General features: G+C 41.8%; 1 protein-coding gene across 1 annotated transcript in view; it reads right to left on the reverse strand.

Annotated features, from left to right (window-relative positions):
- Positions 1-17,038, reverse strand: part of tmeff1b (transmembrane protein with EGF-like and two follistatin-like domains 1b) — a 228,004-nt gene that overhangs the window by 140,649 nt on the left and 70,317 nt on the right. Inside the window, exon 2 of the mRNA XM_072575758.1 lies at positions 484-593. Coding sequence (XP_072431859.1) covers positions 484-593 — 110 coding nt within the window. The remainder of the gene's footprint in view (positions 1-483; positions 594-17,038) is intronic.

A 17,038-nucleotide genomic window follows, 5' to 3' on the forward strand; every position in this document is an offset into this window, starting at 1 on the left:
CAGATGACCTATGACCTACAGTGAGAAGATGCGCTTTTCTCCCAGATTCCCCAGTACCTTCAGTGACTTTTTGTTTTCCTCACCAACACACACAGACATGGGGAGAATTTGCAAACTCCATACAGGCAGTTGCCCGAGGCTGCAATCGAACCAAGGTCCCTGGCGCTGTGAGGCAGCAGTGCTAACCACTGAGCCACCATGCACCCTACTTTTCTGTTAAATGTAAAAGAAATATAAATTTGAACATAAAACTGCACTGGAATTATAACTGCAAACCAGAAAGATATGCTGTTACTCCTTTCAATATATTTGAGTAGTTCATGATAACATCCTGCTTTTGATAATTTCCTGCGTACAGGTTTATTTAAATGGAATATTAATTAGAAGCTAGGTTTCCCAAATGTATTTCCTGAAAACAACTGAGGCATTGCTACTAAATTTCTTACAATTAATGAAGGTGAAACAAGGTATATATGCACTTACGTGGAATTGGCACGAACATGTCAAGTCATCCCCAATTTCCTTACACACGCCACCAAATTTACATGTGGTCTCATCACACATCTTGAAATCATTTTCTCGTTCATTGAATTCTGTGAAGGAAAAATATTTAAACAGATTTCAGAAACTAATAAAGAAATGCATGATTTCATTTAATAATATGCATTTATTAATACATTAATGCACACATTAATTGACTATATGTGAAAGGCAGTCAGTTGTAGATAAAAATGATTTTGTATTAGCAAGTGTTATTTCCAAGGAGTTGTCTACAAGGACTGGCATGAGCTTAATGTTTCAAAATTGTCACAATAAATATGGTGATGGGTCAAAGTTTTGTTCTCATTCCTTATAAGTAAAATTTCTGGAAAGTAACTTCATGTTGAAATTTTAAACTAACATAAAAAAGTGAAAATGTAGAAATTTACTTCATAAAGTCAGTGTTTGGAAAGAGATAAGTTTAGTTAATGTTTCAAACAGAAATCTTCATTGGCATCATTAATAGCTCCTGCCTTGGAACATAGGAATATAACAAGGATGAGCCATTTAGCCTAGCCCATCATGGTTGTTCTACCATTCAGTGAGCTCACAGATGACCTATGACCTACAGTCGGAAGATTGCTTTTCTCCCATACTCCCTAGTACCTTCAGTGATTTTTTTTTCCCCTCAGCAATCTCTGTTTTAAAATTCAAGTTGGGGCCTGAGTAGCTTCTTTCCTTATGTACCATATGTTCTCGGTTCACCGCCAAATACCACTTTTAATCAGTATTACACACACAGAACATGTCATTATTTCCAAATGGATTTCAAGGTTGCTATTTTTTCTGTCCAATATATTGAAGCTGTAAAATTTATTAGGTAAAATAAGCTACACATGTTGTGTCAAAACTTTAAACAACATTCAAAGACATTAACTGAACAATTAAGTATTATTACATGAAATCCCCAATTTGTCCCTTCAATTTTGATATGCTTGCTGTTCAATTTAAAAGTGAATAATTGGAAAATTGTTGGCAGTGCACTTGTAACTACCTTAGAAGGCTGGTGCCTGAGATACTCCAGTGGCAATGCAATTTGTTGTGATTTGACTTGATTGACTTATTGTCTCCTGTGTACCTAAGTACAGTGAAAAGTTTTGTTTCAGAGTAGTACTGACAGATCATTGTAAGCAAGGGGTGAGAAATGAAACTTAGACAGAGGCTTATAGATTATGTCGCACAAGGTGTGCGCGAGGCAAGATCAACATTAGCAAGATAAGCTTTGTTTGAAGTTAGAGAGTCCATCCATCAGTCGTATAACACCTGGGAAGGAGCTATTTCTGAACCTGCTGGTCCTTGTATTGAAGCTTCTGTATATTTTACCTGACGGAAGAGGTTGGAGGGGAGCACTAAGTTTTATTAAATCAGCTCTGTAATATTCACTTATATCCATCCATGAGAACAACGAACAATCCACATTTCTAATTTTCCCTATTTTCTTCATTTACAGTGCATAACTGAAGGAGTGTGGTGGTTTTTAAGATGTCACATTGTGGACAAGACTTCATAATGAGCCCTTAAACAAAGATGAAATGCTTTGGAAATAAGCTCAGAAACAGCCGGAGAAACACATTAGTTCTGACGGTATCTGTGAAGAGCAAAATAGAGTTAACATTCTGAGTCTGGTATGACTTCTTCAGAACTGACCTCAATCAGTTTCACCAGCATGTTCTATGTTTTACATTGAGCCTCCTCATCCTTTTCTCCTGATCTCTGCATCCAGGAGCAGTAGAAGATTTAGAATTTTGATTTTAACGTCCTGTATATTTTACAGTAAGAATACAACAAAATACAGTGAAAAGCTTTCATTTGTCCCAATGAACAGTGCCATTTTGAATAATTTAAGAATAAGGAGAACAAGAAGGAGATATAGCTTGAAATGAGTCCATCAGTCCTGAGCCAGCTCATCACAGTCAACAACACTTGTGCCACCAACCCTCTGCCACTAGACCCAACCAACCGTGAAGTCGCTGATCCTCAGACGCCATCTTTGCCACTGAGCCGATAATCCTCAGCCACTGCCTTGTTGCTGCCTGCGCCAGATAAGCCAATGTCAGAGTTGCCTCTTTCGCTGCTGGGCCCACCTCACCGATGTTGCACCACCTTACTGCTGCCAGCGTTGGACCCAATCAACAATGAAATCGCCAATCCCCAAGTGCCATATTTTGCCACTCAACCTACCTCACCAACATTTCCTTTACCAATGTGGCAGCCACCAATTCCAGGTCTTGTGCTCGCTCTGGAAAAACAGATAAGGGCTATTGGGTGTAGGTTTGCTCACTGAGCTGTAGGTTTGATAGGGGCTCACTCTCCTGTGCAGCTGGCCTGCTCGAGGTCTGCAACCTGGACCCCCTCAAGGTCCGTAGGTAGGCCTGCCTAAGGTTCTTACTTTGGGCCCAGCTGGAGAACACTTGGGGTCTGCGTGCTGGACTCTCACCGTCGCTAATGCCTTCCAAGCTTAGGACAAGGTTAGTAAGTAAGAAAAGAGACTGAGAAAAGAAAGAAAAACAGTTGGAGTGGTAAGTTCCATCATAGGCCTACTTCACCGCCATGTTGAAACAGAACAGAACTGTCTCTGTTACTAGGAAGCTGTTCTTCCTCACTGCTCCAGTGTACCTCAAACAGATAAATGCATACAGCATCAGTCACTCAGCCTGCATCTGGCAAATTTCTCTCACACTTTAATGAGTGAGCGATTCTCTGAGGCCTACACTTTCAAACAGTACCTCTAATCCAGGAGTAAAAGTCTATGTTCCTGGTGTGGATCCTCTTTCTTTGCTGAGGATTTAATGTCTGCCATTTTAGTGAAGGAGTTCATTATGTACAGTCACCTTGTGTTTTTTTGATAAATTTAAATGTTATCTTTAACCAATCTCAAGTGCCTCTTTAATGAGTCTAATTGCCGTCCCACTGCTCCCAGGCGGGTAGGCTTCCTCCCTGAGAAGCTGTCTCTGGAAAAATTGCACACTTTATGGCAACGTTGAAATCACTGAATCCCTATAGTGTGGAGGCAGACCATTCAGCCCATCAGGTTCATGCTGATTGACAGCTAACTGGCAAGTTTTGTTTCAATTTTAAACCAGGCAAGTTAACTCTGTTCAGGGGATTGCTCTGAGAAATGAACCCACAAATAGCTGGAGGATACTGGCAGTGTAATTTTACCCACTCTGACTGGAGCAGGCATTTCCTGTCAAAGGAAAGAGGCCTTACATTCAGGTGAACAGTAGCACTGATGTGAGTAGAGCAGGGAAACAGGCATAAAGAGGGCCCCTTTCCTGCAAATGACACAAAGGACCTGCTGTTAAGTTTGAAGATCCAAATTTACTAGAATGCTCATTAATAATCCAAATATCCCTATACAGCAAATTTATCTCTGCCATATTGGAGATTTTGCATTCAGTAGGAAGATGGGCACGGTGCCATTTAATTGCTGGGTCATGTACTATATTTTACTCCTCTGCCCCGACTAATCCTTTGTGTTTTGAGCTGCAATCAGCTGGAAAGTGGGAATTAGCAACTGGTATTTGGAACAATCAGACTCGAATAGAATTTTAAAAAAATTCAACCTTTAGTTTAATTGATGGAGTTGCTCTGTCAATATAACATGCAATCCATAAATAAAATCTGATACATTACTCCATGGTGCTTTTTATTTGCTTCTTTTTCCTGTGTCAGTCCAAACTGATGAGAAAAGCTCAAGCCCAGGGCTCAGTTCCAAACAGTTCCAGCAGCAGCTGTGCCCTTCTCTACCACTGCCAACTTTGCTTTCATATAATTGCACTTTCAAATGTGTAAAGAATTGAATCATTTAACAGGAACAGAAAATACATTCTTCAACCAAGCTGAACACATATATATAAGATATGGATTTGTGCCATGAATCAAATGAGGCTCAAGATAAAAACAAGTATGTATCAGCAATGAATAATATAATGTCAACTCAATAAGACACAAACATTAGGTAACTTTACCTCATAAGGATATCACCTAAGCTGCTAGATAACAATTACTTATTGTTATCTAAATATTACTTAAGTAAAACAGCAATTTTTTTTTGGAAATAAGCTTTGTCTCGTTTACTGAAGACATGATTCTGAGGTGTGGTTCCAAAAGCACTTGCAAATCTCCACGTTTGTAATCAAATTGTGGGCTTTGTAAATGTGAGCCTGGATCAATGCTTGGCCAAAAATAAAAATGGCAGTTGGGACTATGAAAGTTGTAGTCAGTAATCTGTGGAATAGTACACTAAAATTAGTCAGTGTCTTCTGGAGAAAGGGGAAAAAAGAAAGAAATTGGAGATTCAGAAAAGACCTAAGGGACAACTTTTTCACACAGAGGGTGGTATGTGTATGTAATGAGCTGCCAGAGGATGTGGTGGAGTCTGGTACAATTGCAAAATTTAAGAGGCATCTGGATGGGTATATGCATAGGAAGGGTTTGGAGGGTTATGGGCCGGGTGCTGGCAGGTGGGACTAGATTGGGTTGGGATATCTGGTTGGCATAGATGGGTTGGACTGAAGGGTCTGTTTCCATGCTGTACACCTCTATGATTCTATATCTTTCCCTCTCACCCTAAACCTATGCCTTCTGGTTTTGAACTCACCCACCTCAGGGAAAAGACCTTGTCTATTTATTCTATCCATGCCCCTCATAATTTTATAAACCTGAATAAGGTCATCACTCAGCTTCCAACACTTCAGAGAAAACAGCCCCAGTTTATTCAGCTTCTCCCTATAGCTCCAACCCTGCAATCTTGGCAACATCCCTGTAAATTTCTTCTGAACCCATTCAAGAGATTCACAACACCAGAACATACCAGCTTGGACTGAGATTTGCCACCTGGGTCAACGTGGTCTCAGCCTTCCGGTGTACATCACAGCAGTGTAGGGATAAGGCTTTCTCATATCTTCCCAGTGTAATTGCCACCATTATCTCTGATACCTCACACTCACTCTACACTTCTGCTACGGTATTCACCTCTCACCAATGCTCGTGCTCCAGCACCTTCACTGTTAAATGCAACATGTTTTTGTTTTTGCTGCTGTTTACCTACTATTTACTATCTATGCTATTTAACAATGTGATCTGCCTGTATTACTTGCAAAACAAAGCTTTTCACTGTGCCTCAGTACACGTGACAGTAAATTCAATTCAATTCAATTTAATTCCCTCACTTGCTCTCACCCATATCAACCTGTGCTACTAACCATCCTTGCACTCTGTGCTGCCTACTCACTCACTCAAGCCATCTCATTTTTACCCCACCTCCTTCAATACTAATAGCTGTGCCATCCATTTTCATCTCCCTTAATACCTTTCTCTTTCTCAATCCAGGAGGAAACAGTCTATATGGGGCAGAAGTAGTCACGAAGGGTGGTAGGCTGACTGACCTTTAGCTTCTCACTCCTTGCAAGTAGAGGATCCTGACCCTAACAACCCTGAGTGGTTGACTAACAGTATCCAAGCCTCTGAACTGGTATCAGAGGCTGCCATTAACTTCCTAGACTGAGACTCCCTGACTGACGCTGTCTCCCTTAACACAGAACTAATGACATAATCATGACAAGCTCTGTGGCTATGTTGTCTGCTCTAAATGGCATGTACAGTACAGCAGCATTGTGAGTTTGGTATTTCTGGCTGATAGGGCAAATGTAAAAGGCAAGGCAATACATAGCAGTGTTCTGTGAGCAGCCAGGTAGGTTCACAGTGAGCTTTTGAGTGAGATGCTGCCGTCATTAAATTGTTTGATTAATGATTAAACAGTTGTCAAACATGATAGTGAGAAACAGAAGAGTCATATTCAACTTGAAACATTGACCCTGTTTTCGCTTTCTATATTGGTAGATCTGCTGAGTATTTCCAGTATTTTAATTTTTTTTGAGATTTCAGCACTGTATTTTGCTTAAATTTTAGCAAGCATAAGTTCCTCCCTAGGAAGTTCTTCAAACTTCCCACCAAAATTACACTGGGAACAACAGTCGGACCGCCTGTGTAAATTTATGGTCTTTTCTGAATCTCCAATTTCTTCCTTTTTTCCCTTTCTCCAGAAGACACTGACTAATTTTGGTGTACTATTCCACAGATTACTGACGACAACTTTCATAGTGAATAATTCTTTCGGACTGAGTGTAGCTAAGAAATGGTTAGTTAAGGAAGAGGAGGTTGAAATCAGTTGGGCTTTCCATATCTAATCACTATAAAGTGATCCTGATTGGAAAGTGCAAATGCTGTTTGAGGACATTTTTATTTTTGGCCAAGCATTGATCCAGGCTCACATTTACAAAGCCCACAATTTGATTACAAACGTGGAGATTTGCAAGTGCTTTTGGAACCATACCTCAGAATCATGTCTTCAGTAAATGAGACAAAGCTTATTTCCAAAAAAAATTGCTGTTTTACTTAAGTAATATTTAGATAACAGTAAGTAATGCTTCTAGCAGCTTAGGTGATATCCTTATGAGGTAAAGTTACCCAATGTTTGTGTCTTATTGAGTTGACATCATATGTAAGTGAAGCAATGCTGACTTGCAAAACTATGACACAGGTCTCATAATAGACTAGACACGACTAATCACTCCTGCTTTATTTCTATGAAAAGAAATTTATATATAAAGCTAAATTACTTGCAATTATCACAGCAACCATTGGCAAAAGGATACAGTACATCAGAGGGTACAGCTGATCCAATAATAACTAAGGAGAATACCACGATCTTCAGTTAAGTAAGTACAAGTAAGTACAAAGAAAGTCTTACTCCACATAAAAATGTAAATCACTTTCTCTGGTTGTGGATGACCCTAGGAGATTGGGTAATATCCATGCAGAGGTAAACAGAATATAGTCTGTGTTGTTGCATCAGCTTTATTATCTTCATTGTTTAAAGGAAAGTAACTTAGTTACAAATCGCTTCTTCAAGTATATGCTGATTCCCTTAGAGAAAGTCTCTTCAGGTGTGAGTAAAAGACAAGGCAGAGCCAGTAAATCAGATTGTCTCGATCTTTGTGACAATAACATTCCATGAGTTCCTCACATTCGTGTTAGGAGTACAGGAAACTGCACTCGGGGATTTATGGTTTGTCATACAGAAAAGATGCCCTGAGTTATCTTTTGAACCCAGAGTAGCCCTGGAATAGGGAGCAATTTGGTCAGACATAAGTAGGACCAAATGGTAGTTCGAGCTAGACCTGGTAGTGAAGAGCTAAACTACATCTTATGCTTTGCTTTAATAATTATGAAAGTATAACTTTTTTTTCCCCCTTTTCTTTTCATTCTTTTTGAACCTTTAACAGCTAACCCAGCAGGTGCAGTAAGATGTTCTGATTCACCACCAATGTAGCAGATGGAAATATATAATCCCTTCTGATACATTTTTATTTGCTTTATTCAATGCTCTTCACCAGCGGAAACTTACAATAAACTGTTGCAGAAAAGTCCTCTTCTTCTAATCCAGAGTGTGTTGGTACATTCTACATTAACCAATAGTTTTATCATTTTACATTGGAGAAGATGCTGTTTAGATGAATATGTGATAAGTACTGTCAATAAATGTCACAGTTGATATATTAAAAATGCATCCTATCATTTGGCAGATAACTGGTAGAAGATGTGAGCAGATTGCCCAGCAGACGTCAGGGGGAATCCAGACCTTTGTGGGTGCAAAATATTGTTTAAGTAGAAATGGCGATCTACCCATTTTAGTGAGTATTTCAGTTCACTTCATCAATTCACCCAGATTGCCTGTCCAGCAGCACATCAGACCAGGGGCCAGGAGCTATGGTTATTTTTGTGGGGTATGATTGAGCCCAACTGCTCCTCCTGACCCAGAAAAAATAAATGTTTCCTATTGATTTTTGAGGCTCCTGTTTCTTGGCCAAAAGGTTCTTCTCAGCAGGGATTCAATGGAGGACGTTGCATTCTCCAAATCACCTGGATGCTATCTATTCAATAGAAGGTCAGTTTAATAAGGACATCCCTCCCTCAACTGCACCAGTTCTTGCTCTGCCCAGCTGTCAAGATGGGATACTACCTCAGCAGCCAAGCCTCTGACTCAGCACCACCCTCCTGACCTGTCCATCATCTTTCCCATCTATCCGCTTCACCCTCCTCTCCAACCTATCACCTTCTCCCCACATTCATCTACCTATTGCATTCCTAGCTACCTTCCCCCTAGCCCCCCCTCCTCCCCCTCCACCACTCCACCCCCCACCCCACCCCACCCCCCCCCCCCCCCCACCCCCCCACCGCTCGCATTTATCTGTCAGCCCCTGGTCCGCAAATTTCATTCCTGATTAAGGGTATGTGCCCAAAAACTCAATTCTCCTGCTCCTCAGATGTTACTGACCTGCTGTGTTTTTCCAGCACCAGACTCTTGACTCTGATATCCAGCATCTGCAGCCCTCACTTTCTCCCAATTTACAAGAAATGCCAATTCAAAGGAAAAACAGATGTATAATGTATGAATGGAGAATACTGATTGATTGACAAGTGGACTCTGATTTGTGGAGGCATTGCCACGATGATTGTAGCAATTAGACAAATATTGGCAGTTAACTGCCAAACCTTGTTTAAATTGTAAAGCGAGCAATTCCACTTTGCTTGGTCAAGGTGTGAGTAGTGAAACAATCACAAGTTCAGCATCGGCAATGCTTGTTGTATGCCATACTGCCATATATTGGAAGCTACAGGTGTTAATACTCACTCAGTGTGATGAAAGGTATGTCATATATAGTCTGTCATATATAATCATCAGTTTTGGAATTTGAATATTTTAAAAAGAGACATAGATAGTTGTGAGTTAGTGATATGAACGTTTTTGTTTTAAAGATCAGAAAACCATGAGAAGTAACCTTATTAAAGCATGCAGGATTTGGAGGGGCTTGACAAGCTAGATACAAAAAAGAAGTTTCCGCTTGTGGGAGAAGCTAAGATCAGAGAGAATAATCCGAGAATAAGGTGTCACACATTTAGACCAAGATGAGGAGGAATTTCTTCTGTCAGGGGGTTGTCAATCTGTGAAATTTGTTTTAACCATCGAGGGCTGTTGAGGCTGGGTCATTGGAGGCTGATATATGCAGATTTTTAATCAGTGAAGGAATCAAGTGTTTTGAGGAAAAGGCAAGAAAGTGGACTTGAGGATTAAATCTGAATGCATGCAGTATAAAGAGTAAGGTAAATGAGCTTGTGGCGCAGATCAAAATTAGCAGGTATAATATGGTGGGCATCACAGGGACGTGGCTGCAAGGGGATCAGGATTGGGAGCTGCATATTCAAGGACATACATCATATCGAAAAGATTGGGAGGTGGGCAGAGGGGGTGGGGCTGCGGGATTAGTGAGAAGTGAAATTAAATCAATAGTAAGAAACAAAGTAGGGTCAGATGGTGTAGAATCTGTGTGGGTAAGGAGCTGGCGTGCAAGATATATCAGGAGATGGAAAAGATGTGTAGGAAAGACAAAGTTACAGTGGTCGTGGGGATTTCAATATGCAGGTGGACTGGAAAAATCAGGTTGGTAGGGGATTGCAAGAAAAGGAATTTGTGGAATGTCTCCAAAATGGCTTTTTGGAGCAGCTTCTGGTGGAGCCCATTAGAAACAGGCAATACTGGATTTAGTCTTGTACAGTGAGGCAGACGTGATAAGGGAGCTTAAGGTGATGGAACCCTTAAGAGGCAATGATCATAACATGATTGAATTTACTCTGCAATTTGAGGGGGAGAAGATAGAATCAGAAGTAACGATATAAAGGCAACTACAGAGGTATGAGGGAGAAGCTTGGTAGAACTGATTGGGAGAGGAGGTAAAAACAATAACTGCAGATGCTGGAAACCAAATTCTGGATTAGTGGTGCTGGAAGAACACAGCAGTTCAGGCAGCATCCAACGAGCAGCGAAATCGACGTTTCGGGCAAAAGCCCTTCATCAGGAATAAAGGCAGTGAGCCTGAAGCGTGGAGAGATAAGCTAGAGGAGGGTGGGGGTGGGAAGAGAGTAGCATAGAGTACAATGGGTGAAGAGCTTCAGGGCAGAGGAAATGACCTGGGAGTTACAGTGGGAGAGGGTCTCCCTGAGATTCTTGTAGAGAAAGGAGGAAAACTTGTTCAAGGCAGGCATCCTTGCAAGAGGATTCGCAGTCGGGTTAAAATCGACGAGGTAGAAACAATAACTGCAGATGCTGGAAACCAAATTCTGGATTAGTGGTGCTGGAAGAGCACAGCAGTTCAGGCAGCATCCAACGAGCAGTGAAATTGACTCACTGCCTTTATTCCTGATGAAGGGCTTTTGCAATTTCCTCCTACACAGCAGAAATGGCTTTGTGTTTCTTGTGAATTGTCTTGACGAATGCAAGATAAAAAGTTTCAACAAGATGTACCTTTTTCCAGCCGTATTCAAGTCCTGTACTACCAACTATCACTTAATTATTGTAGATGTAAAATCAAAGATGTATTGCGCATTTGAACAGTTTGATTGTTAGACAAGTCACATAATAATGCTCATATCAGTTGCAAAAGTAAGTAATGCAAATTAAACTAAGTGTTCTTTAAATGAACAGGCGATCTAAATCTGCATAAATTTGCAGCAGTGACTTGGTTTCTAAAAGAGGTTTTGATTTATTGCCTCCAGTATTGACTGTTCCTGAAAATGTACGTCACTTATAATCCCATGACCCATCTCCAACCACAAGTTTCGGGAGATCGTGAACATTTTTGTAACTAAGACTTCTAAATGATGAATTTGAAACCAACAGAGGTACATTGGACAATTATCTTAGGGAAAACACAGATGGGAAGCTGTATACAAATGCAAATTAGAACCTCCACTGACTGCAAACCTTGATTACAATGTTCATGTAGAGGTAAGGTTTTCAAAAACAAGCTGAGAATATATAACACTTTCATCATGGCATTTAAAGGTGGTGTAGTCCTATCCTTCTCTAGAATTGCAATTTTAGCCAGTGCCAGAAACTTTTTGCAAATCTCCATTCCTTAATCCCCGAATCCCCACTCCTCTTATTCTATCACAGCCTTCAGAAATCTAAAACATAGGATTCCCTAAGTTAACTAAGACCTTTTTTACCCGTGATAACATATGTACAGTTAGTGAGCCAACCATGACTCAGTTGGCAGCATATTCATCTGAGTCATGAGATTTGGGATTCAATTCAAAAAGAAGTCTGTATAAAACTCTAGCTCGCTCTCAAATTACTCGGTCTCTCTCTGGGCACCACATTTTGGGAAGGTGTATGCATCAGAAAGGTTGCAGAAAAAAATCATGGGAATGGTTGCAGGGATGAGGATAAATAGAGAACCTTGGAGCAGTGACAGCATGAAGGGATGAAGGATCTCAGGGATAATGGTAAGTAGTTGTGGAGGGTAGTAGAAACACTGCATGAACTCCCCGAAAGCTGCCTCTAATCAAATGCAACATCCCCATCAACACATAGGAATTACTTACCCTAGAATGCACAAACTGGAGAAGCAGCATCATGAGGGTGGCAACTTTGAATGTCACTGTGTGGTGCACGTTAAGGCCAAGTGCAGGCATGAAACAAGAGCACAGAATCCAGAACATCCTACCCTCTTGCTTCAAACACCACCTGCTCCACCTGTGGCACAGTTTACAGCTTTAGACACAACAGAACACACTCACTCTGCCAGAGAGTAAGTAAGTCATCCTCATCCCTGAGGGACTGCCAAAGTCGTCGTCATCTGAAGAGGAAAGACTTGTACAGCTACAGGGAAAAGGTGGGGAACTGGGGCCACAGTTCTTGTGGAGAACCAGCACATACATGAAGGACCAAGATACTTGGAACAAAGAACGATACAGCACAGAAGCAGGCCTTTTGGCCCTCCAAGTCTGCACCAACAAGTTTTACCTTTCCATGCTAAAACTGTCTTCACTTACAGGATCTGTATCCCTCCATTCCCTTCCTATTCATGGACTTGTCCAAGTGTTTCTTCAATGCTGCAGTTGTGTCTGCTTCCATCTCCTCTGGCAGCGGATTTCAGACACTCACCACCCTTTGTGTGAAACACTTGCCTGACACATCTCTTTTCAACTTCCCCCCTTGCACCTTGAATCTGTGTCCCCTAATAATTGACCCCTCCACCCTGGGAAAAAGCTTCTTACTATCCACACTCTCCATGCCATTCACAATCTTATAAACTGCTATGAGGTCACCGCTCAGCCTCCTGTGTTCCAATGAAAACAAACCCAGTCTATTCACCCTTTCCTCATAGCTAAAGGCCTCCATACCAGGCAACATCCTAGTAAACCTTTTCTGTACCCTCTCCAAAGCATCCACTTCCTTCTTGTAGTGCAGTGACCAGATCTGTATGCAATATTCCAAATGTGGCCTAACTAAAGTTCTATAAAGCTGCAACATAGCTTGTCTATCTTTATGCTCAATGCCCCTTACAATAAAGGCTAGCATGCCATAGTCCTTTTTTACTACCTTATCTACCTGCACTGCCACCTTCAGTGATCTGTGGACCTATACACCCAGCTCCATCTGCATATCAGTACTCCTATGGGTTCTGCCAGTCACTGTATAATTTCCACCTCTACTTGACCTTCCAAAATGCATCACCTCACATTTGTCCAGATTAAACTCCATCTGCCATTTTTCTGCCCATGCCTCCATCTGATCTTTCTCCTGCTATATCCTCTGACAATCCTACTCACTATCAGTATTTCCACCAAGCTTTGTATCATCTGCAAGCTTACTAATTAGACCAGCTACATTTTCCCTCAAATCATTTGTGTAGACCATGAACAGCAGAGGTCCCCGCACTGGTCTCTGTAGAACACCACTAGTCACAGCCCTCCATTCCGAAAAGCATTCTTCCACTACTACCCTCTCTCCTTATGACTAAGCTAGTTCCGTATCCATTTTGCCAGCTCACCCCTGATACCAGGTGACTTCAGCTTTCATACCAGTCTGCCATAAAGGACCTTCTCAAAGGCTTTACTGAAGTCCATGTAGACAACATCAACTGTATTTCCCTCATCAATCATCACAGTCACTTCAAAATGCTCAATCAAGTTACTGAGGCATGACCTCCCCTGCACAATACCATGCTGTAATTACCAATAAGCCTTTCTAAATGTGTACAGATCTTGTCCCTGACAGTCTTTTCCAATAATTTCCCTACAACCGACATGAGACTCAGAGGCCTATAATTTCCTGGATTATCCCTGTTACCCTCCTTAAACAACAGAACAACATTCACTAATCTCCAATCCCTCTGGGACCTCACCTATGGCCAAAGAGGACACAAAAATATCTGTCAATGCTCCAGCAAATTTGTTCTCTTACCTCCCTCAATATTCTAGATGGATCACATCAGGACCCAGGGACTTATCAAAGTTAACACCTTTTAAAGTGCACAACACCTCTTCCTTTATAGTAACAACTTGGCTTAGAAATTTAACACTCCCCTCCCTGAGATCATCCTCCACCAATTCCTTCTCTTTGGTGAATACTGACACAAAGTATTCATTTAGAACCTCATCTACCTCTTCTGGGTCCACACATAGATTCCCTCCTCTGTCCTTGTGTGGGCCAGGTAAAAACAATGACTGCAGATGCTGGAAACCAGATTCTGGATTAGTGGTGCTGGAAGAGCACAGCAGTTCAGGCAGCATCCAAGGAGCTTCGAAATCAACGTTTCGGGCAAAAGCCCTGTGGGCCAACCCTTTCCCTGGCTGCCTTCTTGCTTTTTATATCTGTATAAAAAGCTTTCGAATTCTCCTTAATCCTGTTTGCTAATGACTCTTCATGGCCCCTTTTAGCCCTTCTAATTCCTTATTAAATTTATTATCTATATTCCTTATATACTTCAAGGGCTTTGTCAGTTCCCATCCTCTCAGACCTTATGTTTTCTTCAGTTTCCTTTTCAACCAAAGTCATAACATCCCCGGTCATCCAAGGTTCACATAACTTGCCGCACCTATCCTTCATTCTCGCAGGAACGTGCCATTCCTGAAATCTTATCAATTGCCATTTGAAATACTCCCATATGTCTGATGTGGATTTACCCTCAAAACAGCCACCTCCAATCAATATTCTCCAGTTCCTGCCTAATATTATTGTAGTGTGCCTTCCCCAAATTTAACACCTTCACCCAAAGACTGCTGTTATCCCTATCCATGATGATCTTAAACCTCACACTACTATCGTTGCTATTTCTGAAATGCTCCCCCTCTGAAATTTCACTCACCTGGCAGGGCTCATTTCCCAAAACCAGGTCCAGTATAACCCCTTCCCTGATTGGATTGTTTACACACTGTGTCAAGAAACCCATGTGAATGGTCCTTACCAATGCTGCCCCATCCCAGCCCCTAGTGAGTCCCAGTCAATATAGCGGAAGTTAAAATCACCCACCACAACAACCCTGCTGTTTTTACATCTTTCCAAAATCTGTCTATATATTCTCTCTGCTATCTCCTGCTGGCTGTTGGGAGGCCTATTGTTTACCCCCAGCCTTGTGATTTTACCTTTCGTATTCCCCAGTTCTACCCATATTGCCTTGCTGCACAAGTCCTCTGATGTATCCTCCCTCAGTACAACTGTGAGCTACTCCTTACCAGTGTTGCAACTCCCCCTCTCCCATCACTTTTACATTGCTTTCTATCACACCCAAAACATTTAAATCCTGGGACATTTAACTGTCAGTCCTGTCCTCCCTCAGCCAATTCTCCATAATGCAATAACGTCAAAGTTCCAAATTTAAACCAAAACTCTGAATTCATCCACCTTGTCTGTTATACTTCTCGCACTGAAACACCTGCATTTTGAACCACCTCCACTGCTCTGTTTAGCAGCGTTTCTCTGCCTGTTCTTGTTCTTCTTAGTCATGTTTGCCTTGGTTTCTATCTCTCCCTCAATTTCTGCATCTACTGACCTACTCCTCTGGCTCCCATCTCCCTGCCACACTAGTTTATACCCTCCCCAACCACTTCACCAAGTATCCCCCCCAACGACATCAGCTCCGGTCCTGCTCAGAGATAACCCATCCAGTTTCTGCAGGTCCCATCTGCCCCAGAACCGGTCCCAATGTCCCACGAATCTGAAACCCTCCCCCCACAATCTTTTTAGCCACATGTTCATCCAAGATATCTGCTGTTTCTATCATTTCATCAGTTCGTGATACTGGTAGTAATCCTGAGATAACTACCATTGAGTTCCTACATTTCAACTTTTTTCTTAGTTCTTTATATTCTGCTTTTAGGACCTTATTTTTACCCATGTCGTTAGTCCCAACATGTACCATGACCACTGCTGTTCACCTTCTTTCTCCAGAATGTCCTGCAACCATTCAAAGACATCCAGGACAGTAGCATCAGAGAGGCAACACACCATCCTGAACTCTCATTTGCGGCCACAGAAATGCCTATCTATTCCCCTTACAATTGAATCCTCTATAAATATCGTGTTTCTACGCCTATTTCCCCCTCCCTCTGCAGCAGAACCAATCATGGCACCATGAATTTGGCTGCTATTCTCCCTGAGAAGTCCTTTCCCCTCAGTAGTATCCAAACTAGTATATCCGTTTTGCAGGGGAATAGCCACAGGAGATTCCTGCCCTGCCTGCTTCGCCCTCCTGGTGCTCACCTATTCCCTCCCTGCCTGTGAAGTCTGAGTCTGCGGTGTGACCACCTCTTCTATACATGCTATCCACAATATTCTCCGCCTCACGAATACTCCACAGTGTACCCAGACGCCGCTCCAACTCCAAAACTCAGGCTTCCAGGATCTACAAGTGGAAACATTTCTTGCAGACATGCAGTTCCCGGGCACTGGAAACGTGCCCAACTTTCCACATCGAACAAGAGGAGCAGATTACGATTTGGAGCTCTCCTGCCATACCTTCCCCCCTTAAATCAATTAACTTAATCAATCCTTATAATGTCACATACCTTTAATGCTAAATTGAAACTTTTGATGCTTTCTGCTCTGATGACCACTTCTCAAAACTTATCTGTCACTCACCAACAACAGTTTCCAGAAACTGTTTAGGCTCACACTCTGGAACTCTTTTTTTTTGGTGAGAGGAGGAAGGAGGGCTGCAAACACTAGAGTGATGTAATGTTTAGGGATGACCATTCCTTAACAGCAGGTTCGTCCATGATATCCTTCACACCCAGGCTGACTGCAAAGTCCATTCCCAGAATGCCAATGAGTGATGTCTCTGCACCCTCTGTTGGATTTATTTCTGCATTTATAAACATTCTGTGGTTCTAAGTCTTACTCCTGAACTTAAGCAAGAAAATCCACACTAGTCCTCCAGTGCCGTTCTGGGGAAGTGTTAAATTGCCGTTTCTCAATGAAACCTAAGCCAAGGGCCTTTCCACCCTCTCAAGTGGGCAGAAAAAACTCCGCGGCACTATTCTGAAGAGGAGGGAAGGTACCTGTGTGTCCTGGCAAATATTTACCCTTTTATCAACATTTCCACAATGGATCAAGTGGTCATCAACACAATGTTGCTTGTGAAAGCTTGTG

This window comes from Chiloscyllium punctatum, chromosome 8, assembly GCF_047496795.1.
Source record: "Chiloscyllium punctatum isolate Juve2018m chromosome 8, sChiPun1.3, whole genome shotgun sequence".
Lineage (NCBI taxonomy): Eukaryota > Metazoa > Chordata > Chondrichthyes > Orectolobiformes > Hemiscylliidae > Chiloscyllium > Chiloscyllium punctatum.